General features: G+C 57.1%; 3 protein-coding genes across 3 annotated transcripts in view; 1 reads left to right on the top strand and 2 right to left on the bottom strand.

Moving 5' to 3' along the window:
- Positions 1 to 8476, bottom strand: part of LOC113933662 (mitotic spindle assembly checkpoint protein MAD1) — an 85581-nt gene extending 77105 nt beyond the window's left edge. Inside the window, exons 1-4 of the mRNA XM_035722598.1 lie at positions 8031 to 8476; positions 6948 to 7110; positions 4107 to 4247; positions 1847 to 2026 (exon numbers count right to left, since the gene is read on the bottom strand). Of these exons, the coding sequence (XP_035578491.1) occupies positions 1847 to 2026; positions 4107 to 4247; positions 6948 to 7110; positions 8031 to 8248 (702 nt within the window). The 5' untranslated portion in view covers positions 8249 to 8476. The remainder of the gene's footprint in view (positions 1 to 1846; positions 2027 to 4106; positions 4248 to 6947; positions 7111 to 8030) is intronic.
- A 1315-nt stretch (positions 8477 to 9791) lies between these two features.
- Positions 9792 to 15113, bottom strand: MRM2 (mitochondrial rRNA methyltransferase 2). Its single transcript, XM_027610943.2, has 3 exons — positions 15075 to 15113; positions 13272 to 13564; positions 9792 to 10983 (listed from the first exon to the last, which is right to left on the bottom strand). The coding sequence occupies exons 1-3, from the start codon at positions 15080 to 15082 to the stop codon at positions 10541 to 10543; spliced, it is 744 nt and encodes a 247-aa protein (XP_027466744.2). The 5' UTR covers positions 15083 to 15113; the 3' UTR covers positions 9792 to 10540.
- Positions 15114 to 15147: 34 nt separating this feature from the next.
- NUDT1 (nudix hydrolase 1) lies at positions 15148 to 26639 on the top strand. The gene is made up of 4 exons (XM_027610951.1): positions 15148 to 15240; positions 17495 to 17663; positions 25583 to 25728; positions 25977 to 26639. Exons 2-4 carry the CDS (start codon positions 17512 to 17514, stop codon positions 26147 to 26149), a joined length of 471 nt encoding a protein of 156 aa, XP_027466752.1. The 5' UTR covers positions 15148 to 15240; positions 17495 to 17511; the 3' UTR covers positions 26150 to 26639.
- The last annotated feature ends 16 nt before the right edge of the window (positions 26640 to 26655 follow it).

The raw sequence follows: 26655 nt of genomic DNA, 5'->3' as shown, positions 1-26655 counted from the left end.
CAAGCGCAGGCGTGCCCTCAGCCAGAAGGCCGGGGCTGGGGAGGCTGGCCCAGGGCCAAGCCTCTGGCCTCCAGAGGCAGACCTGCTGCCCTTCCATCGGCCCGCACCCTCACCAGATGACCTCCCAGTGACCATCTGGTCACTGCTCTCCCTCTATGGCTTTCCCAGGGGGAAGCCAGCCCACCAATCAGGCCACCAGGGAAGCGCACTCAGAAGGGTCCCTGTAAATTAACCTTCTGGACCAGAGGACAGGGACCCGGTCCAGCAGACGCCCCACAGTGAGGGACACCAGCAGTCCCAGGGCAACCCCTGCCAACAAGGAGGCCTGACTCACTCTCACATGGCCCAGGGGCCCACACCAACCCAGGACCCACATTCCCCAGGGGAGGCTGACACAGGCCGTCCACACCCATACTCCATCCATCTGCTCTGTTACAAGGGTGCCTATCAACCCGGGCATCACAGAAGAATGGAACTACTAAAATACATTTAACTAGGAAAACCACCTTTGAGAAGTCTTCCTGAATCCAATTAATGCACACAGGACCTGGCTCTGGGGAAGCCCGGCGGTCAGCAAGAGGACTTCCCGGTGATGAGCTCACGACCCAGGCACGGTGGAGAGAGTACATGTGGGGGCAGTGATGATGGAGTCACCAGGGAAGGCTTCTCCAAGGAGGTACAAATAACAGAAACAAAATTCAGGGTCCTCCATCCTGACTGGCCGCCACCTTCCCACCCTGGCCCCTCTCTCAGCCTCTTTGCAACCTGTGTGGCAAGGTTCTCCCCCAACCTCGCTCTTCACTGAACAGAGCGCAGGCCCCGCCCTCCCCCACGGGCCCCGCACCAGCCTCCAGAACGCAGCCTAGGCAAGCCAAGGGCCACAGGGGGACTTGTCTTGAGGCCGATCACAGTTCCTCTCCTGCCAACATCCACATCAGATGACAGATGTAGGAACAACCTTAACATGCTCTCCAGCGCTGCCAAGGCAGAAATAACCTGCAGCCTGCTTCCCGAGATCTATCAAGGAGAGAAAAGCACGCAGAGACAGAATACCAATGATCTCGTGCCCTGCTCCCTCCCCGGGCAGTGCTTCATCTTTTTCCTCACTGCACCTGTGATCCGCAGCGCCACAGCAAAGGGACAGGGAAGGTCAGGCGAGTCCAATTTCCACCAGCATCAATGTTTGGGCTCTGTTTCTAAAATCTGTACAACTTTCAGCTGGTAGAGAGAGTAAGGACTACAGTTCATCTATGCGCTTGCTTCAAAGACATTCTCAAATACTCACAGACCTGCTAATAACCAAAGAAATGCAAATCCAGGGGCAACACTACATCTCTGGGAAGGGGGAAAAAAAACCCACAGGTACTTCCAGAAGATACCACCATCCATGACAGGTAAGGCCACAGGGAAACCAAAGCCCTCCACAATGCCACCAGGACAACACAGCAACCAGTAGCAAAAGCCAGACGCTGTCCCCAAAGACCTGAATCCCCATTCCTAGGAATACGTCAAAATCAGTAACAGAAGTCAAACGCTACGTGCGACCTGACGCATGTACGTGCATGTATATACATCTACCAGAATGCACGCACAGAAGTACAGTTTTTAAACGATGCGATGCAGACTCTTCAACCGCTGAAAGTCATAACTACAAAGACTAAGTGTTTGATTCACGAACTGAAGGCCACGGAGTGGAAAAGGAGTTATTTTTACCTGGATTAAGACAATGCAAACCCCGCACACACGTGGCAAGGAGGCAGAGGAAACTGCCCAGCGCCGCGGTGGGGGCACCCCAGGGCGCCCACGCCTCTCCCCCGAGAAACGACACCCCTGGGACAGCGCTCACCTCGCCGGCCGCGGCCAGGCCGTCCTCCTTCTCCCGCAGCTTCTGGCCGGCAGCGTCCAGGCTCTGCTTACACAGCCTATGGCGTTCCAGCTGCTCCTTCATCTTCTCCTCCGCCTCGGCCTCCCGCTCCTGCAGCTGCCGAATGCGCGTCAGGAGCTCCTGGTTGCGATCCACCTCGCGCTGCCGGAGTCGGGAGAGTAAGCGAGAGTGGGGAGGCCCACCCCAGTCCTCCCTCAGGACGGGGACCCCTCCTACACCAGTGCCGGCCACGCAGCAGGCCCTGCTCACACCACCAGAGGCCCCTCCAGGCACGTCCTCTCCCACAGGCCTGCAGAACCACCGTGCGTCTTATGCTGGGAAGGCAGCCCCAGGACTGAGATTCCTCACTCTGATGGACCCGGGTGGTCTCGGGAGACGGCAGTCAGCCACTTAGGGGCTCACCCTCAGCCCAGAAGCAAAGGGACCACCAAGTGGGCACCCGATGCCGCTGACCTCTGGCCTCTCCCTGGGAGGCGGCGCTGCAGAAGGCCCACCAGCACACCCGAGGCAAGCGCTCAGACCAGGCTCTCCAGCCCAGCATCAAGGAGGAGCTAAATGAACACGGAGGGACACGGCCCGCTCGAGGGACCTGCAAGTCTGGCCTTGAAGAGTCGGGGGACCCTTTCACAATGCAGGGCCCCGCGCAACCCACCACAGAGCAGGACATAGCATCTCTATTCAGGCTGCCCATCCCAAGTTCACACAGGCAGTCCCTGCAGGTCCCCAACCAAAGTTTCACCATCTGAGAGGTTCTGAGATCCCCACCCATGGCCAAACTGGCAGTCCCTGAAAAACCATGACAGATGTCCAAGACTCAAAGGGACAATTTGAAAGCCACCGGCTCAGATGGTTCCAGGTCACATTCAACCATGTCTGTGGGTGGGAAGGGAAAGGCCTCTCAGACGGAGGCCAAGCCCAGCGAGCAAATGGGATTAGCTCAGCCCTGCATGCTTTGATTTCCCCAAGAAAAGACTTCCACCAACCGTGAGACAATCCCCCCAACCCATTCCAAAGTATTCTAAGTACCTATAAGGTACCATGGCCTGCACTGCACCCTGGAGACCCAAGGCAGCCAGGACAGGTCTTGCCCTTGATGGACTAATGGCTCAGGAAAATTCCAATAGCTCCATACCCCCTGCCATCTCCCTGAGAGTCAGGGTAGTAGCACCAACACCCCAGTTCCTACGATCTAATGGCCCCTGGTGCCACCTTCAGCCCTAATAATGCACTTCTAAGAGCAGCAAGATTCCCACGGCCTCTCCCTGTCCCTTCCCACTAGTTCCTCCAGGACTGTCCCTCCTAGGACGACCCAGAACATCAGCTAAAGCTCCACCTTAGGAGGAAGCCCTGGGAGCAACACCAGAGCCAATGCCAAGGCCGTGGGACCCACTTGTAGGCCATGTTCCTGGGCTACTAGGCCCACACAGCACACCACAGCCAGAAGCCTGCATACCAGGGTCAAATACATCCATTAGCATCACACCCTTGAAGACATCCACTATTTTTACAGGACTAGGAAAGCATGCAAATATGCCACATAAGGCAAGTATGGGGCCAGACATCCACCCTCGGGGGAAGCGTAGGCAGGTCAGAGACATGCCGGTTCAATGCTTTGCCTAAGTCTTGGCAGCATTTCCACAAATCATGAGCACTTATTGAAAACCCCTGGCAAAGTGCTGTTACTTGAAACAAAAAAAGGGATTTATGCCCTCAGTAAAAACCTAGTACCTTCCCTAGGTAATGGGGGGTTGCATTTGCCCAGTCTGCCCTAGGTAAGCCAGGGACAACAGGAAGTACCCCCAAGACTGGAGACCCTTGCTCTGAGGCCCTCTAACCACGTGAGCAAGATTGGTCTGGCCTGGACCTGAGACCTTTACACAACCCAGTGACTTTCTAAGCCTGTCACCCCTGTGGTACCTCGTACTGCTGCTGGATTTACACCCCAAGTCTTGGGGGCAGGGGGGAGTGGGGGCTGGGGTGGGGCGGCAGGGAGAACAGGCAGCCCAGCAGAGAGGCATGCCCGCAGAGCCAGCACCTCACCGGCAGACATGGCAGACAGCCGTCCCCTGTGCGCTGCCCCCTCAAGGACATGAAGCATAGCTGCTGTCTGCGGCTTAACAAGGCGGTCCCCGGCAACCCAGAGGCAGAGCACCCAGGCTCCCCGCCAGGAGGCTTGCCTGCCTTACGGCCTAGCAGGCACCGCGCACCCGCTCACACCCACCTCATAGCGCCTGGCACTGGTGCTAGCTGCCCGCTCCAGCTCCACTCGAGCTCTCTTGTGGCTCAGCTCCATCTGCATCTTCTCCCGCTCCACCTGGACGACCTGGGACTCGGAACGGATCCGCTCCGCTCGTTCCTCCAGCTGACCAGGTCACACCCAAGGGGAAGAGAACCCTCAGCAGCTGTACCAAATAGGTGAGCGGCTTGTCCGACACTCACACCGAGCACCTGCCTCCAACAAGGCCCATACTCAGCCCTGGGGAAGAAGGATGGATGCTGGGCCCTTCGTTGGAAAATGGGTGGGGAGAGGCGGTAAACAAAGAGGAAATAATAACAGGAAGAGAAAGGTATACTTTAAGATGACAGTGTGCAGGCTTGTTCTAGAGAAGAGGGCATGTTAGTTTCCTATTGCCATGTAGCAAATTACCACAAACTCAGCAGCTAAAATCCCACGTTATCAGTCAGGTTTTATGCACAGAAGGCCGGGCACACATGGCCAGGTTGTCTGATCAGGGTCTCACAGGCTAAAATCAACACTGGTGGCCAGGTTCTAAACTCATCCGGACCTTGGGATCCTCTTTCACACTCACACGGCTGGAGGACTAAGGTCCCGCTTCCTTACTGTCAGCCCCAGGCTGCTGTCAGCTCCTAGAAGCCACCCACATCCCTTGCATGTGGCCCTCTCCACCTCCAAAACCAGCAAGAGAGAATCCCCCATATGCACAATCCCTCCCCAGCTCTGAGTAAGTCAGGCCCACCATCTTCAGGTCGACTGATTTCTTAATTATGTTGGCAAAATCCTGCTGCCACAGAACCACATTAGTGTTTAAGTGGGAGAAAGTGTGGTCCACCAGGGGCCAGGGACTTAAGAGCCATCTTAGAAGTCGGCCTGCCACAGAGGGTAGGTACATAAAGGTGAGGTCAAGCCTTGAAGGGTCTCAGAAGACACACCAAACAGTTTCGCAGAACCACTGACTGTGTTAAGGCATCGTCCTCACATGGACTAGAGCCTGACCGTTCTAGGAATGGCTAGTGACACAGCCGCTGCTGGGCAGTAAAAAGAAATGCAGAACCTCAGGCTGCACCCCAGAGATGTCAAATCAAAAACTTCCTTTTACACATAGCCTCGGGGATTCATATGCACACTGAAGTTTGAGAAGCACTGGGCTAGAGCAAGGGGTTCTCAGTTCCACCAGGGACACGTGGCGACATCTGGAAACACTGCTGTCAAAAGAGGGGGTGGGAGCATGTGTCCGCTACTAGCATCCAGTGGGCAGAGGCCAGGGATGTCCCTTAACATCCCACAAGGCAGAAGCAAGTCCTGCAAAACAAATTCTCCAGCCCCAAATGTCAGCAGTACCAAGGTTGAGAAATCCCAGGCCAGAGGAAAGGCATCTTCTCTACCCACCCCCTCACACACTCTTTGAGGGCCCAAGTCCACACTTTCTTTATCCTCTGACATTTTCTCTCATTTCAGTGCACACCGGCTGAAGTGTGGGGGTTCCGAATTCCACCCTCCATCAAACTCACTGGCCTTCCCAGTCTCGGCGGGCAGCGAGGGCCCAGCCGCTCCAAAGGACGGCCCCCAGCTCCCGTGGGACCTACTGCACAGCGGCCAGGAGCCCTAGAGAGACGGGTCCGTGGCCACATCTTCCTGGCCCACAGACTGCATTTGAAGGAGAGTAACTGAAACATGTTTCTGTTTAAACCAACGCTGACATGGAGCAGAGTTTCCCACAGAAACACGAGCATTAAAAAAAGGGCAAGGGGGCAGGGACTGCCAGACTCTCCAGACCTGTGGGGTCTCAGTTCCCTCACCTGCCTTTGGGGGCAGCTTGGCAGGGCACAAAACCAATGCCAGAAGTGCTGGAATAGCACAGGGCCAGGTCAGGGCCCTGACAGGTCTTGCAGCTACAAGATTCTGACCAGCTCACTCTGCCTATGGGATCCCCCACACGGAGGAGGCCCTCCACAGCACCAGCTCAGTAAGAACTGGGCTTCTGAAATCCTACAGTTCTGACAGACTGGCCAAAAGTTCCCAAACATTTGCATCAACAAAATGACAACACTTCTTTAGACCAAAGTTGCCAATTTCTTATTTTACCAGTGAGCAAGAATCAAAAGCAAGACAAAAAAACAATTACCACCATTATTTCCAAAAAAAGTGCTTTAACACCAAAAACACAAAAGATCCAATTTCGGAATAAAAAGTCTTTGCCAAAAAATGGCAGTGAGCAACTCAGTCCACTAAACGAACAAAAATCATTCAATTATTCAGCAAATGAATGCACACAAACACAGGAGCATTTGTTTAACCACATGTTGCCTGGGCCCCTTCAGGGCTCCCAGAGCCACAGGACACCACCGGCTCTGTCACAGGCCGTTACCGAGGACCGGCCTCAGCTGCATGAGCAGGGGACTGTAACTGCCTGATGCGGCAGTGGTGCGGACTGGCAGGGGCCAGGGCCAGGCTGCACACAGCACCCTCTCCTCATGTGGCCCCAGTGACCCCTGCCCCATGAGACTGACCCCACAAGTTTGTGGAACCTCAAGTTGTCCAGGGGACCTGACCCTTCCTTAATAGTCTATAGTAAGCGTTGCTAAGAATGTGAAATAAGACTTCTTATCGGAAAACTGTAAAAGCCACATCGTGACAGACTGAAGCCAAGATCTGCAAACGGCCCCCCATAGTCTGAGACCAGGACATACTCAATCTTCCTCTCTACTTGGAGACCCCTCCGCACACATGAGCACTCACCTGACCTAACTGGCACCTGAACAGGCCCCACCTAAGGGCAGGTGTCTTCTACCCAGAGACCCCTTCGTGCCACAGGGCACTCACCTGCATGCTCTGCTGGTACTGCATCTGCAGAGAGCTTGGGGCAGAGGCGGAAGCATCCAGTCCAGACCCTGCCTCCACCCGCTGAGAAATGAAGCTGTTCAAAGACCTCAGGGTGGACAGAACGGTGGTGTTTTCCCCCAGGTCATCCATGGCCACTGTGCTTCTGGAGGAAGACAAGGGAGGGGACACCGTGAGCCTCTGCAGGCATCATTAGCTCTACCAGCAGCCCCACTCTCCCAGTGCCCTCTCAGAGCCCTTACGATACCCCAGTGTTCATAACCACATGTTCGCAGTTAGCTGGCAGGCCAAACTCATCTGTAAACTGGGGCTCCTGAGAGCCACCGCGCGCAGCTGCTGTGGGGATGAGTCCAGCAATACGTTGCCATATGGCAGAGGCGCAGCCAGTACCGCAGTTCATCACTCTGCCTGTAACTTCACACAGGACATCTCAGACTCCACAAGGGGCCAACTAGGTCTTTCTGCACGTATTTCACACATCATGAAAGTGGGGTTTCAGAAAGTTACAGAACGGACTGGAACCCAGGTCTGTGTGGTTCTAAAGTCCAGTGTGCCCCACAAGCGTCAGTGCATGGCAGAGCACAAGCAACAGCAAAGAACCGGCATCCCCGGGGCACCCCCTGGGCGTAGGTTAAGCGTCTGCCTTCGGCTCAGGTCATGATCCCAGGGTTCTGGGATACAGCCCCATATCAGGCTCCCTGTTCATGGGATAGTCTGCTTGTCCCGCCCCACCTTGTGCTCTCTCTCTTGCCCTCTAATAAATAATTAAAATATTAAAAACAAAAACAAAAAAAAAGAACCCACATGCCCAAACCTGTACTGACCGTGGCCTGACGCCCGCCCGTGGACAGGAAACATCCCAAGTACAGTTAATGGGCAAAGGCGTGAATTCCCACAGGTGCATGGGTAAAAGGCTGGCCCTAAGTATTAGATTGGAAACACCTCCCCACCAACACTCCAGGGGAAGAAAGTGAGGACTCTCACTCGGAATCCCTGTTGCAGGAGAACAGAGCCCTTCTCCTCTGTGGGCGACATTAGCACCCCGGACAATGCGACTGTGCTTACCTCCTCTCAAACACGCTGTCGATGGAAAACGGATTGCAAGATGGAACAGGACCAGCACTGAGTGCTGAGAGCCTGGCAGATAAAGGCCCAAGCGGCAGGAGACGGCAGAGGCCAGCTCCAGAAGGCAAAGCCCTCCGTCTGCCAAGATCAGATCGGGGCCATACTCTCCATCCCCTAATGGGAAACTTAGCCACTATGTCCTGTTCGGGAGAGGCCATCCCCTGTAAGAACTGCTGTGTGTAATCCACCGGAATGAAGAGCACACACACGTTTCCAACTGCCTGGAACTAAGCCGCTGCACCAGGCATGCGATTAGGCAGCAGCTCAAACTCCATCTCTTTATCCGACAGACTCCAATCTTCTGCAACCCAACCACGGAAACCGAAACCCCGGGAAATCACAACCCCTGGGCTGCGCGTGCAGAGCATGCTGCCTGTGAGCTGCCCTTCTCCGCCCCGGCACAGCACGGGCACTTCTGCAAACTCTGGGCACGTGGGCGGCTCCGCCAGACCCCAGGCGCCGGGTGGGGGTCGGCCGCGCTCCGACCCCCGACCGCTCGCCGCCACCAGTGAAGCCGGCTCGGACCCCGGCTCCGCTCCGACTCCGGCCCCGCTCGAGAATCCGGCTCCGACCCCGGCCCCGCTCCGAGGGACCGAGGGCGGCGAGGAGGAGGCCAGCGGGCAGGGGGAGGGGGCAGCGCCCGCGCCTGGCCCGCCGCCCGCCGCCGCCCACGGCCGCCCACCCGGGAGCCCAGCGCCCGGCAGCTCACCTGAGCCCCGGCCGATCGCCTCCGCCGCTCAGATCTCCCTCCTCTACGCCCGCGCCCGCGTATCGCGAGACCTGCCGCCGCGCTCTCGCGAGACCTGGGCAGAACCGACCGTAAACACCCGGGTCTGTGCACCGGCGAGTCCTGGGAGCTCCGCGCGCGCCCGGGAGCCGCCCGCCCCCCGGAGACCTCGCCCGGAGGACTCTCACCAAAGGCCGTCCCGCGGGCCAGTCGGGGTGCCCGCCTCCCCCAGCGGGACGGACGGCCCCTGGGGCGGTGGCCTCTCACCGTATTGTGTAGAATAGCACCGCCCGACGGTGGCCTCTTCGGGCCAAACTTTCCTGCTCTTGACAACTCCCAAATTTTGCTACAGTATTGGCTTGAGTTAGTACGTCTTTACTTTCCTCTGGGCTCCCTGGAAAAGCAAAATACTCTGCTGCTAGGCTATCCTCCCAGGGCCCTGTGAGCTCCCACAGCCACAGACCCTCGTCCAGTAACGGGGGTCTCCCTCCCTCCTGAACCTCCTCCTCCCTGCCCCCCCTTCCCCGGAGTGGGCACCCGAGGGTCTGCACCACCACCCCCCCGAGGGTCTGGAGGGTCTGCACCACCCCCCCCCCAGGGTCTGAAGGGTCTGCACTGCACTCCAAAGGTCTGCACAACCCCCCCCCCAAGGGTCTGGGAGGTCAACACCCCTCCCCGAGGGTCTGGAGGATCTCCACCGCTCCCGGGGGAGCGTGAAATAGGATGGGGTCAGGGGATGTGCTGGGGGTAGGACAGGGAAGTCCTGGACATAACTGACTACAACCAAAAATAACGTGAAAAAATGCTAAATCCGGCCTCCAGCCCACTTCAGAGTGCTGGACTGAGCCCTCGGGGCCTGGTGGAGATTATGGGTATCTACTAGGCTCTCCCCCAGCCCTATCCTTGGGATTTAATCAGCAATAGGGTCAATACACTCTTCTTGAGGGATGAGCACACCTCCAGGAAATGGCTTTGAAGAAACCAATTTTTATAAAAGCAAACTGAAAAGCATGGAAATCCCTTAAAAATCGTACAATCTATGTCGTTCTGTAAAGCTGCACCGAGTTCCTGGAAGAGAGCAGAAGAAGTAGATGCACACGACACGTGGATGCTCGCTCTGGCCACTGCCAGCCTTGGGGGCCCCCGGGGTTTCAGCAATAAAACAAAGCATGCCAGGCCCCTGCATAATTCATACCAAATGTCTTCCCTAATTGCGGGGAACTCCCGCTACTTCAGGAAGGGATTAACACATCATCCACCAGAGAGATGGAGATTAATCCCCAGGTTGAAAGTTCAGGTTTTCACATGCTACACCGTATAAGCAAAATGACAAGGAGAAGCCTGGGTGCTGCGGTCGGTCGGTCAGGGCGGCAAGGGTGGAGGCTTTCTCTGTTACACGGGAAAGCTCTGTGACATGACAGTTACATCGAGGTTACACCAAGGCCCATGTGCGCCGCCGGCTCCTTCCCACTGTCTTTTCATCCTTTCTCTCCGCCTCACGAATCCCATTCTAGAGACTGTTTCTGATCATACATCCCGGCCAGCGAATATCGTTTTGTTGTATCTTTTTGGCTTAAAACAAAGGCCCCCGACTTGTCCGGCCTGCTGCATCCCGGATCAAACCCTGGGATCACCCCCACCCCCCCGCCCCCCAGCCACACTCCCAGCAAGAGCCCAGATGACACTTGCAGTGAACAAGGCTCGGAAACTGCAGGAAAAACCCTTAGTCCTCCGCAAACTCCTTTCCTCTTTGGTACTGTGTGGCCAAGAGGTACACCTCTGACGAGTCCTTCCTGCTGGCTCTGGGTTTCACCATCCTGGTGTTCCGGAACTGCTCTGTCAGTCGCTTCTGTAACGCCAGGCTTTGACTTCCAGCCCACATTTTGCAGAGGAATGTTCCACCAGGGTGCAGGACATCTGGAGCCAGGTCCAGAAGGGATGAGCACAAGCCAATGAGCCTGTCATGATCCAGGCTCCGGATCCCTGTGGCGTTGGGTGCCATGTCACTCAGAATCACATCTGCTCTCCCTCCAGGAAGCAGTTCTCGGATTCTCTGGAGGATTCTCGGGTCGGTCATATCAGCCGGGCACAGAAAAGTTGCTCCCTCCAGGGGGAATATGTGAAGAAGATCTACCCCAAGCACAAAGCCAACAGGAGCACCGGGATCTAAAGAAGACAGGGTGAGTCCATTATTTACACCCTGAACCGTCCCTCAGAAATACGAATAGAAAAACAGAAATAAAAAGTCAAGACAAAGGACGGGAGCAAACATGAAAGATGTGGACACAAGGCCTTTCCCCTGCTCTATCCATCTACAGAGGCAGTCCTCACTCTGCATGTGAGGAATCTGGGGCCCAGAGAAGAGCGCCTGTCCCAGAGCACAGGCTCCAACTCTGACGTCATGTCATTTCCCGGAGCCTGCTCTCTGTGAGGGGTCTTATCTCTGAGCGGCCTTTCTGACAAACTATAACGGAAAAGGACACGCTAATACATAAAGTACCTCTGCATTAAATCAACATGTCCATTCTGCAGCTTAATCCAATTTCTTTCAATGCAGAAACTACTAGAAACGAGCCAAGAAATGGGGGATACACAGGTGGAAGACAAAGTACGGAACGTGACCCCTCACCCGGGTTTGAGAGGCACCCACGGCACAGTAAAGAGGCCACTGTTTCACTCGCCCCGAGCAGGCCCTGGTGTCCCCCGTCCGGGGAGGGCCCCTGCTCTGCCAGTACCCGCGGGGGGACCAGTTCAGGGTGCATAGGCTTGCTGGTTCCTTCTGCTTAGCAGAGAGGCTGTTCCGTGGTGGGGTAATGTGCATTTTACTCCTAGCTAAAGACTAGAAGTCAGGTATTTTGCAGAGTACATTTTTCAAAAGAGAAAAATACCATTTTCAATCCGGGAAAGGAGGACATCCCACATCTCATTTTACGCACTTGACTTCCTTTCCTTTGATATCCCATGTGTTCTAACCTGGGGGAGGGTCCACTAGAGGCAAATGGCTTTGGATGCCTTTTCCAACTTCTAGGAGGAAAAGAAACCCAATCATTTTATCCACACTCTGCCTCTGCCATGTCCTTCCTACCGGTTAAACTTGGCCATTTTCCTCCTTCTCCTGAAGAGCAATTATGGGGACAGGAAGCACTTGTTAGGTCTATGGATAGGCTCAGGGGTAGGAAAAGGAACTGAAGTCCCTGACACAAATGCCTTCACTTAGGCAGTGCTTACTGAGCTAAAAATATTTTTTTTTTCACCTGTTCTAGAGCCGCTGGGGGCATCCCACCCACAGTAACGAGGCTGGATCTTAGTTGTGAACCCAGGGAGCAGCACTTCCAGCCTCTTTCAGCAGATCAGCAAACTCCTCTGAACCTCATTTTTCATTAGGACAATGGGCACAGAGCCCTCATTCTGCGTGTCGGAGAGAGGTTCTTGTGAATCGGCACATTTCACGTAATGCCAGGGACTGTGGTACCCTCCGACTTTAGGGTAGGAAAGAAAGGGGGAGGGATGCTCAGCACCGCGGGGTGCACACTAGCAGAAGACCTGGGAGCCACGCTGGTGCCCGAGAGGAGGCTACCTGTCAAACAGCACAGCTGTCCTCTGGAGTTCTGCACAAGCATTTAAAAGGACAACGTGGTTTTCTAAATTGAGGGTACAGCCTTCCCTGTTGATTAATCAGGGGAACCGTTTTCACAGAGAAAACCTTTGACGAAATCCTAAAATACAAGACAGCAAAAGCTGAGTCCCTCAGGCTGAGCCAGAGGAAGAACCCAGAGCCCCAGCCACGGGTGCTCCCGGACCAGCCCTAGCGGGACCTCAGGAACACCCAGAGCTTCAAGGACCAGGACCTGGAAACCCCTGCAGTTGATGCAGGTGTGCTGTCGCGGAAAGATGTCAATATATCAGTACGTGGAAAAAAAACAGCTCCATTAAGGCTCCAAATCAGCAAGAAGAATGTGGGTGTGGAATACTAGCGTGTTTTGGGTTTTTTTTTTTTAAAGATTTTATTTATTTATTCATGAGAGACAGAGAGAGAGAAGCAGAGGGAGCAGCAGGCTCCCCGCAGAGCAGGGAGCCCGATGCGGGACTCGATCCCAGGACCCTGGGATCATGACCTGAGCCGAAGGCAGACGCTTAACCATCTGAGCCACCCAGGCGCCCTGGAATGCTAGCGTTTTTGAGAAAGGAAATATACATATGTAGTTATGCGTGCAAAAGCGAATTCTGGAAGGGGGCACGCCAACGCACTGACGGACATACAGACGTGGTGTGACTTGAGGTGCTTTAAGTCTTCACTACAGCTTTCTACCGTGTCCGTCATTTTGAAAACATCAGTGTCCCACTTTCACCCTTCTTACTACCAAACAAGCCACCAAGTGGCTTGACCACCCTGAATCCTCTGGTGGAGGGCAGCTGGCTTGTGCCTCCAGACCCAGGGTGGTCAGAGGCCCTACCTGTGCCCGCAGCATTGACCCTCTGCACAGCCACCTGGCTCCATGCCCCGGGGGCCGCCCCACAGTCTAGCACCCGGAGGCCGGGCCGCAGGATCCGGTGCCTCTCGTCCACCTCCAGGAGCTTGAAGGCACTTCGGCACCGGTAACTCTGCACCTTCGCGGCCTTCACAAATGGGTCCTTCAAATGGCGTGTCAGCCACAGGTGCTCAGCACCGGTCCGACCCTTGGAGTGACTCCCAGCAGTGTGAAACCTTTGACACTGAAGGGCCGCGCCTATCAGCTTCAAGGACCTGCTGGAGAAAAGGGGAGCAAACAGGCTGGCATCACACAGATAGGCAGGCTCCCTGGTTCAACCCACGTGTTTTTAGAGACAGCGCCCGGAGGCCCGAGAGGGGAGGGGACTTGGCAAGGCTACCCAGCCAGAAAGCAGGCGGAATGGGGTGAACTGAGTCCCTCCCCAGATTCGTGTGTGAAAGTCCTAACCCCAGGTACCTCAAAATAGAACTGGTCTTTAAAGAGGTGGTTCAGTTCAATGAGGCCAGATGGGTGGGTCTGAATCCAATATGACCGGTGTCTTCATCAAACACGGGACAGACGTGCACAGGGGAAAGACCACGGGGTGGGGCCACAGGGAGACGGCAGCCATGTACAGGCCAAGGAGAGGGGCCTCGGGAGAAACCAGCCCGGCGGACACCTCGACCTGGGGCTGCCGCCCCCAGCGCTGTGAGGCGGCAGTTTGTGTCGGTCCAGCCGTCTGGCCTGGGGTGCTTTCTCACTGCGCCCAAGCAAGCGAGCACAGCAGGCGTCGCCTTGTAGAAAAGAAGCGTCTTTCGCTCATGGAAGTCTTCTCCAGAAGGAAGACTCAAACATCACCGACGGTCACTCTGCTTGTGTCAACCCACATTTTTCCAGCACTGGTTAACGGTACCGTTAACATTAACAAAGGTATCGTTCCTGCTCGCCCGGTACAACTTTTCCTTGGGCTCTGCAGGACTGCAAGAGAACCCCCCGGGGGCAGACCCTTGCCTTACTCAGCTCCATGTCTGTGGGGGCCAACGCAGGGCCTTACCAGTCACACCGCCTCATACAACTGAACTCTACCTGCGTGAGCAGGTGAAGGACGATTTCCAAGTCTCTTTGGCAAAGTCAAGTTTTTAACAGTTCATTGACTGCCGGGAGCTCCCCTTCCACCCCCTCACGAACTCTCAGCACAACCCTACAAACTAAGTTCTGCATCCGTTCTTCTGATGGAAAGAACCTACCATCATCCCCATGCCTCCAGGCCAAAACCCCTTCAACAACCAGAGCATGTTGACAAGATGTGGACACAGCAACTGTATCCGCTGCCTTCAAAGAGCGGAAGGGGTCTCCTGGAAGGAGCACAGAGCTTTCCTGGGCACCAGAACCAACTCCCACGGTTGGGGGAAGGCGGGAAAGCAGGGCCACACGCACTGAGACCTGCAGATTTGCGCAGCTGACCTCCAGCGCCCACCCACGTCTGGGGTTCAGCCACATGGCCACTCGTGGAAGACCCGTGCCACAGCCTTCAGACCTGCTGTGCCCTTGGCAAGCTTCGCCTCCACCTGCAGCGCCCCCTCACCCGTGCCCACTCTTTCCCCGCCCTCCACCTGGCTCCGTGTTGGAAGTCCTCTCCTAGGCGCCGCGTCCGCGCCCTTTTCTCCGCCGAGGGACCCTGGGACGCACCCCCAGCCCCGCCTCCTCCCGCACGCTTGCAGCAGGCGCTCCATAAATGCCGACGGCGCGCACCACCGCGCCCACCTCCCAGCTCACAACCCCACTCACCGAGCCATGGGCGCAGATCCGCTCCGGCCGCCCGCGCCGGAAGTGCCGGCCTCGCTTCCGGCCTGAGGCCACGCCCCCGGAAGCGGTGCCCGGGTTCAGAAAGCGGGCGCGAAACGCGAGCTTGGGGACCCCGCACAGGGGAGCCGGGGAGCGGAGCCCGGGTCAGGTGAGCAGGGAAGAGGGGAAGGGGCGGGGGCGGGGCCGGGGCCTGGTGATGGGGGACCGGGGAGGGAGGAGGGGGGCTCGGCGGACCTGGGAGCGAGGAGGGGAACCGGGGCGGGGGGCTCGACGGACCTGGGGGGGGACCGGAGAGAGGGGGACGGGGCGGGGCCTGGTGATGGGGGACCGGGGAGGGAGAGGGGGGCTCGGCGGACCTGGGAGCGAGGAGGGGAACCGGGGGGGGGGCTCGACGGACCTGGGGGGGGACCGAGAGAGGGGGAAGGGGCGGGGCCTGGTGATGGGGGACCGGGGAGGGAGGAGGGGTGCTCGGCGGACCTGGGAGCGAGGAGGGGAACCGGGGGGGGGCTCGACGGACCTGGGGGGGGACCGGAGAGAGGGGGAAGGGGCGGGGCCTGGTGATGGGGGACCGGGGAGGGAGGAGGGGTGCTCGGCGGACCTGGGAGCGAGGAGGGGAACCGGGGCGGGGGGGCTCGACGGACCTGGGGGGGGGAACGGAGAGAGGGGAAGGGGCGGGGCCTGGTGATGGGGGACCGGGGAGGGAGGAGGGGTGCTCGGCGGACCTGGGAGCGAGGAGGGGAACGGGGGGGGGGGGGGCGGAGAGAGGGGAAGGGGAGGGGAGAGGGGCAGGAGGGGTGCCAGGTGAGCAGAGGTCAGAGGAGACGGATCCCGGACTACCGGGGTCTCAGGGCCTGAGGACCTGAGGTCCCAAGCCCCCCGCGCTGTATAAGACAGGCCTGGTGCTCTGCGAAGGGCGGATATTGTCTCTTAAAGCCCTGATAAGGGGCCTCAGTCTTCAGGTGACTTGACTGGGCCCCATGTGGGCCGTGGGGCTAACAGGTAGGGCTGCCCAGTCTGAGGCAGCCTCCCGGCCCCTGACACTAGGTAGGCTCTCTGAGGACCCAGGCCACTTGCTGCAGCATCTGTGCCCCCGCTGAACCTCAACAGCCGCTAGACCCAGATGGGGGCACTGAGTCTGCCCTTTGACCTTGGGTCCAACTCCACCTGTGAGCTTCCACTTCTTCCTCTGAAAATGGAGAAAGCAAGTCTTAGCTCACTACTTTTTTGAGAAGCATATAGTAAGTGCTTTTTTTTTTCTTTTTTTAAAGATTTTATTTATTTACCCGACAGAGAGAGACACAGCGAGAGAGGGAACACGAGCAGGGGGAATGGGAGAGGGAGAAGCAGGCTTCCCGCCGAGCAGGGAGCCCAATGCGGGGCTCGATCCCAGGAGCCTGGGACCATGACCTGAGCCGAAGGCAGACGCCTAACGACTGAGCCACCCAGGCGCTCCTAGTGAGTGCTTTCTTAAGTGATAGCTGACGCCCCCAGTGTCCTCCCCGTCACCGACACAGTTCACTGGCAAGCCAGGGCTCTCTGGGCATGAACCCGTCAGCCTCATGACCAAGTTCACAGGCATCCGGCCTCAAGCACAGAGACCCACCCCCAACGCCAGGGCCCACATGAAGGTGCCTTGTCTCAGACTCGGGAACTTCCCAGAAGGATCCCTGCTCCTGCTTCTCATCCAGCGTGGTCCCCAGGGTGGGAGACTTGTGTTCATCGGGTCCCAGGCTGCACTAGGGCTGGATGGACAGGGGCCCTGCTCCTGGCCCTCCCCCCACGTCTCCAGCAAGCACCCAGACTTCACCCTGGGAGTTTTCCTCTGGACCATGCTCGCCCATTGGAGCAGGAGGGGGGCCCTTGTGGCTCCCAGGGCAGCAACGGTTGTGAGCAGATGAGCTGTCGCAGGAGGGAGGACCAGCCAGCCCTGCTGAGCGGGCTCTCCGCTGTCAGGAGCTACGCACTCCTTGGAACTCTGTAGGTCTGCTACTGCTGAGGTGCAGAAGGCAGATCCCCACAGGCCAGAAGAAGACCCCACTGGTGAAAAGGCCACGGCCTAAAGCCTGACCCGAGAACCATGGGCTAACCCGTGTGGTTCTGTTGGCGCCCACGGGTGGACTGCCCTCTTGTCTCTGTGCTGAGGCGGGGCAGGCATTGACATGGCCATCTCCTGCCAAGGGCCTGGGCACTGCTGCCACTGGGTTCGCAGAGCCAAGCCCCTCCCTAGCCCAGAAGCTCCCTTGTTCCCTGAGGCGAGCCACGTGTGGCAGGGCTGGGAGATGACATACCAGCCTTCCCCTCCCCGCCTTCCACGGCACGTTCCCATTCCACCTGGCCCCTGGCCTCCACCACACCCCGTCTGCACCCAGGTAGGGCTAAGCCAGCCCTCTTGCCTTCCTCAGGGGGCCCCCAGGGGACCATGGGCACCTCCAGGCTCTACACCCTGGTACTAGTGCTGCAGCCTCAGCGAGTGCTCCTGGGCATGAAGAAGCGAGGCTTTGGGGCCGGCCGCTGGAATGGCTTCGGGGGCAAAGTTCAAGACGGAGAGACCATCGAGGATGGGGCCAAGAGGTGAGGTTGGGGTGGGCCTGACCACACCACCAGCTCCCGAGGGGACAGACTGGAGCTCCTTACGGAGCCCTTGGGCCTCAGTTCCTTCATCTGCAGAATGGGAGTAACACTAACAGCTCCTGCCTCTGGCGAAGGGTGTGGCAGGGTGGGGAGTGCCGGGTATGCGCCTGCTGGGGACGTGGGGGCGGGCGCGGCTTCCGGCTGCGCTTGCGGCTCCTGGCTAAGGGGTGGTCCATCACTGGACGTCTTGGTCTGTTCGGGGAGCCGACGACGAGCGTTTCCGTCTCAGCCTTTTCGAGCACACACACGCTCCGTTAATCCTCAGCACTTCCCAAGGGCAGGAAGCAAAGCCCAGAGAGGTCGAGCGGCTTGTCTGCGATCACACAGCTCCGATTTCAAGCCCTTTGCCCTTCTTTCTCCTCATAGGCAACGAGACTGTGTGTGTAAATGCACAAAGCACTACACAAACCGTCACCACGATTGATGTTATTCCGAAGAACGTCGGCAACCTTATTAAGGCCACTTTCCCTGGGGCAGAGCACAGAGCCCACCTCCGTAGCAGCGAGGTTTCTGGAAGGGAAGAAGGCTGCAGGCCCTACAGGCCGGTGGCTCTCGAGTTCGGGGTTTTTTTTAAACATGACCACCACGTAGGAAATGTCTAGTCTCTGAGGCCGCGGCGCTGTCACTGGATGACGGGGCACGAACACGTTTCCCATCCCGTTGTCCTTCTTTAATCGCTTTAGTCACTAAGCTGGCTTCGTGGTGCACGGCTGGGCCACAGCCCTGTCTGAAAAGCTGTGGCGGTTTGTCCGTGGCGTGCACCTCCCCTTCATGGGCCCGGGACCCAGGGTCGCTGCGATGCCGCCACGTGGGGTCATTGGTTTTGGCAAGTGCAAGGCCGTGTGATGGGTCCTGCCTGGGGAGGGCACAGCTGGGGCAGAGCCCAGTCTGCCAAGACTCTGGCATCCGGCCCTGTGAGCCGCCCCGGCGGGGGGGGGGGGGGGGGGGGCGGGGGCGGGGTGCAGAAGAAACGGCGTGGAATATGGACTAGCAGTGGGTGCCAGTGGTCTGCTCTGCCAACCACCCGAACGTCTTTGTCCTCCTGAGCCCGTTCATTGGGTCCCGATGTCTGGGGCCCTGCTCAGTGTCAGGACACGGGAACAGGTCCCGACCCCAGCCCTGCGGAGCTCCCATCTAGTCTGGCTGCCAGGTTCACAGGGACGGGTGCAGAGAGCAGGTCTAGGGGACAGCCAGGGCTCTGGGGCGTCCAGAATAAAGAGCCAGGGCAGATAACTGGGCAAAAGGAAAACTCCCAAAGGACCTGACGTTTGGTCCAAGCAGGTGGGAGGTGGAACGCAGCATCCGCAGAAGCCCAGAGGCTGAGGGGCAGGGCCGTGCAGAGGTGTGTAGTGTGGGCCTTGTGGGGTACAGACAGCTTCACCTCTGTCTTCTGCCGTCCTGGCGACAAGCAAGCAAACTTGCAGGCCTCTGATTTCCTAGGGCCTGTCCCTCCTGCCCTCTCTATGTTCCGCATTTCCTGAAGGAGACACACACGTAAGACCCTCAGTACTGAGTGCAGTGGTGGCCTTCCCGCAGAGCAGGCTTGGGATCGGGCAGGAAATGCGAGTCGTCGAGATGAGGAAGCACGTGCTCTCTGTCCCCGGGATAGAACTTGAATCCCTCTCAGTCGGCTTCCCACTGCTGCCACAGCCCCTGGCTGTCCCGGTTTGCAGCCATGAGTGGCACTGTCATCAACGGTCCCTGGTGCCGTGTCCGCTCTCCTGGCGGCCGCTCCCCGGGCCGGGGCTGTACAGAGCCCCGTGGTCGAGCTCATGTACGCACCCACAGGAGGCACGGGAGCTCCCTCCAAACCTCAGCAACACGCACTTTCTCTGATCTCTGATTTCAGCCTCTCTGAAGGGACCGATGCCTCGGTGAGGCTGTGTTCGCCCCGAGGGCCGTTGAGCTGGCGTGCCTGCCCCGTGTCTGCAAGCACTTGGATGTCTGGGCTTTGTGAAGTGTCTGCCCAAGTCTTTTACCCATTTTTTAAAAATTGGGTTGCCTGTCTTACTCTTCGGGATCTGTACTTCTTTATACACTTTAACATTCTTACTAATTTTTTTTTAAGATTTTATTTATTTGACAGAGACACAGCGAGAGAGGGAACACAAGCAGGGGGAGTGGGAGAGGGAGAAGCAGGCCCCCCGCCGAGCAGGGAGCCCGATGCGGGGCTCGATCCCAGGACCCCGGGGCCGTGACCCGAGCCGAAGGCAGACGCTTAACGACTGAGGCACCCAGGCGCCCCATTCTTACTGATTTTCTGCTTAAAGTCTCCCGCTAGGACGGTGGATTCATCTGTTTCTCCTTGCAGTTGTTAGTTTTTGCCTCCTGTAGTTTGACTCTATTTTGAGGCACATACGTGTTGAGGATTGTATCGTGGAGAAGCGGCCCCTCTACCGGCACAGGAATACCCTTCTTTACTCCTGATGCCTGAAATTCAGACAGATACTCCTGCTTTCCTTGGATTAGTGTTGGCCTGGTGTGTTTTTCTCCATTTGCGTTTCATCTGTATTTTTTAATCTTTATCGTTTTATACTTCATGCTTGTAATCTTTATACCCAGCGTGGTTCCGTGTAGACAGGTGGTCTAGGTTTTTGATCCCCTCCGACCATCTGTCTTCCACGGGAGCATGTGGACCACCGATGTTCCAAGTGGAGACTCCTGCAGTTGGGTTCATATCTATTCTATTTGTCACCCTTGTTCTGTGTTCCTGTTACTGTCATCCTCTCCTTTTCTCGGTTTTGTGGTTTTAACTGAGCACTTCGTACGAGTCCCTTCTCTCCTTTTTTAGCAGGTCAGCTATTATTTTTTTAACTGTTCTACTACTTGCCCCAGAATTTGCAATACACGTTTGCAGCTAATCCAGGCGCGCTTCCAAACAACACTGCCCCGTCCCATGAGCAGTTTGCCTGCCTCGCGACAGCAGACGTCCCGATTCCAGCCCCCAGCCCTGTATCCTTGCTGTTCACGTTACGTAGGAATGTGCACACACAGGGTATAAGTGAGCGGATACGTCATCGCTGTTACTTTGAACAAACTATTGCCTGTTACATCAGTTAATCTCTCGCTGTGTCTCTCTCTGTCAAATAAATAAAATCTTTAAAAAATATATTAAAACTGTTTCATCTTGGGGCGCCTGGGTGGCTCAGTCGGTTAGGTGTCTGCCTTGGTCGGCCTTCGGCTCGGGTCATGATCCCCACGCCTCAGGATCGAGCCCCGCATCAGGCTCTGCGCTCAGCGTGGAGTGGAGCCTGCTTCTCCCTCTGCTTCTGCCCCTTCCCCTGCTTGTGCTCGCTCTCTTTCTCTCTCCCAAATGAGTAAATAAAATCTTTTAATAAAACAAAACCGTTTCATCTTGCCTTCACTTACTCCTTCCATGCTCTTGTGTTCTCTGTGCAGATGCCAGGTCTGATCTATCACTTTCCTGTTCTCTAAAGAACTTGTTTTCACGTTTGTTATGAGGCAGGTGTGCTGGTAATAGAGTCCCTCAATTTATCTTTGAGAAAGCCTTTATTTCTCCTTCCCTTTTGAAGGGAAGGGGAGTACAGAATTCTAGGTTAGCGTGTTTTGGTTTGTTTTTCTCTGAACCCCAGCTATCTCGCCTCCCTCTTCCTGCCGCCCAGCATCTGAGGAGTTAGATGTAACTCCTACCCTGTTTCTCTGTGGGGCAGGTGCTTTCTTCCTCGGGCTCCTTTCAGGATCTTTTTTCATAAAGATTTTACTTATTTTATTGGAGAGAGAGTATGTGTGAGTAGGGGGAGAGGGAGAATCTCAGGCAGACTCCCCGCTGAGCAAGGAGCCCAACGCGGGGCTTGATCTGCGACCCTGAGATCGCGCCCTAAGCCAAAATCAAGAATCGGACACTCGACCCACTGAGCCACCCAGGGGCCCCTAGATCTTTTATCTTTGATTTATTACACTTTGAAGGTAACGTGTCTGGCATTTGTCATGCTTGGTGTCTGCTGAGCTTCTGGGACCTGTGGTTTGGTGTCTGACACTAATTCAGGAACATTCTCAGTCATGTGTTCTGTCCCCCTCTCCTCCTGCCGGCCTTCCTGTTGCTCACACGTTTCCTGGCCGTCCCACAGCCTTGATGTTTTGTTGAGCTTCTTCTGATCTTTGTTCTCTTTGCTGTTCCGTGCTGGGCCGTTCTGTCGAGACGCCCTCCGGCTCACAGTCTTCCCTCGGCCACGTCCAGTCTCCTGCAAGTATCCTCTCCATGGCCTGCCTCTTCATTCTCAGTGATACTTCGATGAGCAGAAGTTTCATCTTAGTGGGATTCCACATACAGCTTTTTCTTTACATGTAGCGTTTCTACACCCTTCTAAAGAATTCTTTGCCTATCCCAAGCTTAAGGAGACATTGCCGTAAGTTTTCTTCTGGAATGTTCAGGAGTGTTAAAGCGCCCCTGCATCTGGAATGGAGTCTGGGGTAAGATGTAAGGCAGAGGGTCGAGATTGATCCGTCCAGATGTCCGGCTGACACTATCATTTATTGAAGAGATTGCGTCTTCCACTGTCCTGCAGCCCCCTCTGGCGTAATCCCAGGGCAGCCGTGACACAGAGCCTGACGTCTCTTTCCTGTCCCACGTCCCCAGTGGCATCCCGCGACCGGGTGGGTAACTGAAGAAGCTCGGCACAGCTGGCCAGATGCTGTGCCGGGCCCTGGGGTCTGCCCTCCAGACGCTCTCTTGACCACAGAGGCTGCCGGTGGGGTCGTCCCATGGCCCACGGCTCGTCCCGCTGTCCTGACCTCACCGCAGAGCACAGAGCCCTCAGGAAATTGGCGACCTTTTATTGTTGTCAGACTCACGGCCGTATTCCACAGGTGTTCATTATCCTCAGAGGCTCATGATCTTTCACACTCTGGAGGCCTCATCCAGTGAGAGAGGCCGTGGAGGGCGCTTCCTCCCGGCTGCCCCCCTGGGCATCCACGTGGGCGTGTCGTGCTCCTGCAGGCGACATGCTCCCCCTGGAGGACATCCTCCTGTGGCCACGGGGCAGTAATGATTTCTACACTCAGAAGCAGAGGGCGAAGGCATCGTGCTGCAGACATTCTTCATGAAGGCCGGGACAGGCCTTACCTTGAGGTTGAGGGCAGAAGTTCAGCCCCAGAGCCCACACCATCAGAAGGGCCGCACAGCACCACACCGGCTCCTAGTCTTGGGGTCAGCTCTGAGGAGCACTCTCCGGGACCCCCACCTCCTCTCCCCAGGGCCACTGGGGTACCAGGCCGGTGTCTAGGATAGAGCTAGAAGTCAGAACACTCTCCGACAAAGGAGTATTGTGCCCCTGCCCCTATGGGGTGAGAGGAAGAGGCCAGATGGCACATTCTAATCCACTTTAGGAGCAGGCCGAGATGTGTCTCAGGCCCCACAGGCCAGAAGGACGACTGACTCCAGCAGCAGCCCTGGGCTTCTTGCAGGCAAGTGAGTCGGGGTGGCCTCTGCAGGGAGCCTGGCACATGCTTTATCCACCGCACTCCCCTTGTGCCCTTACAGATCCCAGAGCAGGCCACCGGTCTAGAGCTAACACACCCTCCCCACCTGCAGGCTTGGGTGAGCATGTACACACGCACGGTCGTCCCTGGGGGAACAGCATCTGAGCAGCAAGGATGCAGCATTCTTTGCGGGGGAGCTGGGGCTTGTCAGAGTCAGGTTTGGGCTGTAGGCAGGTGGAGGGTCCCATCTCTCTGGCCAGCGTGCCTGATGCCTCCAGCAAGGCCGCAGAGCGCCATGTTTAGAGAACCTCAGAAGCTGAGTGGCTGAACAGAGCCCCCCCACACCCACCCAGACACTCGGCTGCTGTCATTTTGTTTAATTCATGATTCATCCTGTTCTCTGCCATCTGGGGAGCTGAGCATCACACATACAATCCGACACTTTAGCAAAACTGAAACTGTCATCCCTGCTAATTATCCCAGCCTGGGAAGTGAGATTATTGATATTTCGTGCGCTGCTGTGTATTTGGGGAAGATTAACCAAAACTAGTCAAAACATGAAATCACTAGGTGAAGTTTTTCAAAGCAAGCCCCACCAGCCTGCTGCCAGAGTGCTGGCGGAGGCCCTGCGGGGTGCCAGGACATTTAACTGGGGGGTCATTTGCACCCCCAAGTGAACACACACAACCATGTTTTTTAAGGCAAGTCTAATTTTAATGAACCACGTCAGTGAATAAATTCCAGCTTTCAGAACCACTCGGGCCTGGTCTGTCGGCAGCCAGCTCAAGTGACTCCGCTGCGGCCTTCCCGGCAGCTCCGGTGGGTTCCGAGCAGAGGAAGGCATCTGCTGGGATCAGACCACTAAGACCTGACACGTGTGTGTGTGTGTGTGTGTGTGTGTGTGTGTGTGTGTGTGTGTGTAATGAGCAAAGTGGTTTCCCTGGCTCCGAGACCTGACGTGTGTGTGTGTGTGTGTGTGTGTGCGTGTGTGTGTGTGTGTGTGTGTGTGTGTAATGAGCAAAGTGGTTTCCCTGGCTCCGAGACCTGACGTGTGTGTGTGTGTGTGTGTGTGTGTGTGTGTGTGTGTGTGTAATGAGCAAAGTGGTTTCCCTGGCTCCGAGACCTGACGTGTGTGTGTGTGTGTGTGTGTGTGTGTGTGTGTGTGTGTGTAATGAGCAAAGTGGTTTCCCTGGCTTCTCATTCCAGGCACAGGAAGCAATTGTGTGTGTGTGTGTGTGTGTGTGTGTGTAATGAGCAAAGTGGTTTCCCTGGCTTCTCATTCCAGGCACAGGAAGCAATTATGCATTGTGTTCCTAACAGAACTTGGAGATCAAAGCTAAAAAAAAAAAAAAAAATTCTTTACATACACCTATAAATGGTCAGGCATAATTAAAGCACTCAGAGAAACAAAAATACACGTGAGACAGTAGGGAAGCGAGACTCAGGAAGGAACAGACGGAGCTCCGCGGCTGCCGCGGCCCCGGGCAGCGCTGAGCCTCCAGAAAGCGTCGGCCGCGTGAACAACGAGGGGTGGGCCGTCTGGCTGGGCGGCCCTGAGCATACCCGGGGTGCACGCGCGAAGCTGCCGCTCGCCGGCGCCTCGCGACAGCAAGTTGGCCCGTTACCGTCGGTGACCCACGCCAGTTGGGAAACTGGCCGAGCTCCGTGCGGGGTGGGGGGTTGTTCTGCTCCGGCGTGAGACGCGCGGGCATGTGAAGGGATGCGCGGAGGCGGCGGCCCAAAGATCACACGGAAATGGTCACAAGGGCTCCTTCCGGGGAGGCGTCCAGGGGTGCTGGCCGCGTCATCTACCACGGACGTGTGATTTGGGGGCTACTTCGAATCTGACGCCAGCATCAGAACGTCCTGGGCGGGCAGCCTGGTTCTGCTGTCGCGCATACACTTGTGCTCGGGTGGGAAAGGGGTCCCTGGGAGGAGGCCGGAAGCCCCTGTCCTGTGATCAGCCACAGGGGAGCTGGCTGGAGGGTTGGGGCGTCTCCTTGGGAAGCCATGGTTCTCAGCACAGGTGTGAGGAGAGGGGATTCGGGGCTCAGGTCCCCAGAGCCTGCAGCCTGGAGAGAAGCATCCGTGTGGCTGTTGCCATCCTGTGGGAAGAGCAGGAACTGGACAGGGTGGGAGGCCCCCGGCTCCACCGCCCACCCCCGTGACCCCCCAGCAGCTGAACTCGGCCAGGCTGGGCTGCCCCGTGGCTCACGGGCTGTTGAGCTGGGTCGGCCTGTGCGCCCTGAACCAGAACCTCTGAACAGAATCAGTATTTGAAAGGTCCCCAGATGACTGCAAAGTCCCGCCAGGTCACCAGGTGGGGAAGCGCTCCTGCGTTCCCGGCATGCCCACGCGGGCCCCGCTCTTCTGCGCCCCAGAGCCTTGCTGTAAGGGTCACCCGCCCCGCCCGCCCGCAGGGAGCTGCAGGAGGAGAGCGGTCTGACCGTGGACGTGCTTCACAAGGTGGGCCACATCGTGTTTGAGTTCGTGGGCGAGCCTGAGCTGATGGACGTGCACATTTTCTGCACAGACAGTGTCCAGGGGACGCCCGTGGAGAGCGATGGTGAGTCTTGGAGTCCGTCCCTCCCCACCCCGGCGGGCGAGGGGAAGCCAGGCCCGGGTCCCGGGAGGCGGGCACCGCGCCAGCACCTAGCTCTGAGCCTCGTTCCTCTTCCGCAAAGTGACAGTGACACAGCCAGAAGGACTGAGCCCGAGGACGCCCAGTTCCCCACACAGACCTGCCCGGTCATTGCTCACTGACGGGCAGTTTAAGCCCGAGTGGAACATGTGTTCTCTTTCCACCTGCTACAGAAATGCGCCCTCGGTGGTTCCAGCTAGACCAGATCCCCTTCTCGGACATGTGGCCCGATGACAGCTACTGGTTTCCCCTCCTGCTTCAGAAGAAGAAATTCCACGGGTACTTCAAGTTCCAGGACCCCGACACCATCCTGGACTACACACTACGCGAGGTGGACGAGGCGTAGAGGCAGAAGTGCACTGGCACCTGCAGGCCATGGGAGCCGCCTCACCCGGTTCACTGAGCCCCGAGGCAGAGCTGGGGTCTTGGGGGTGGGGTGGGGTGGGGTGCGGTGCAGTGGGCGGAGGTGAAAATAAAGACCTTGTACCTTTTCCACATTCCTCACGGGGCCCCAGCTGGACTGTGACCGCACCCTGGGACAGAGCAGCGCCGAGGGGACAGCTGGAGGGCTGGGTGCTGCCCTGTGCGGTGCCATGGGCTCTTGTTGGGACCCAGTGTGGGCGAACACCTGTACCCTCCTTGCTCACCACCCCTCCATCAAGGGGAAACTGAGGAACAGTCATGGCCCAGGGCTAAAACCCTGGTCTACAGCACTGGAGGCCGTCCCCTACGTGACCCCAAGGGACAGGGTGTTCTTGTCCACATCTCTGACTACCAGAAAAGGGGGAGGCAGAGAATGTACAATTTACTCAATTTTCATAAACAGGTTTAATGGTGGTCGTTCGTGTTTAT

Source organism: Zalophus californianus, chromosome 10 (genome assembly GCF_009762305.2).
Source record: "Zalophus californianus isolate mZalCal1 chromosome 10, mZalCal1.pri.v2, whole genome shotgun sequence".
Lineage (NCBI taxonomy): Eukaryota > Metazoa > Chordata > Mammalia > Carnivora > Otariidae > Zalophus > Zalophus californianus.
The sequence above is the reverse complement of the archived record's forward strand: the minus strand, read 5'-3'. Positions and strand labels throughout refer to the sequence as shown.

Excerpts from the sequence above, each read along its gene's own strand:
- MRM2 (XM_027610943.2), bottom strand. Across the intron at positions 10,984-13,271 it reads GGTCAATGCTGCGGGCACAG|ATCCCGGTGCTCCTGTTGGC; the intron begins GTAGGGCCTCTG and ends TGTCTTCTTTAG.
- NUDT1 (XM_027610951.1), top strand. The coding sequence starts at position 17,512 with ATGGGCACCTCCAGGCTCTACACCCTGGTACTAGTGCTGCAGCCTCAG. Across the intron at positions 17,664-25,582 it reads ATCGAGGATGGGGCCAAGAG|GGAGCTGCAGGAGGAGAGCG; the intron begins GTGAGGTTGGGG and ends GCCCGCCCGCAG. Across the intron at positions 25,729-25,976 it reads GACGCCCGTGGAGAGCGATG|AAATGCGCCCTCGGTGGTTC; the intron begins GTGAGTCTTGGA and ends CACCTGCTACAG.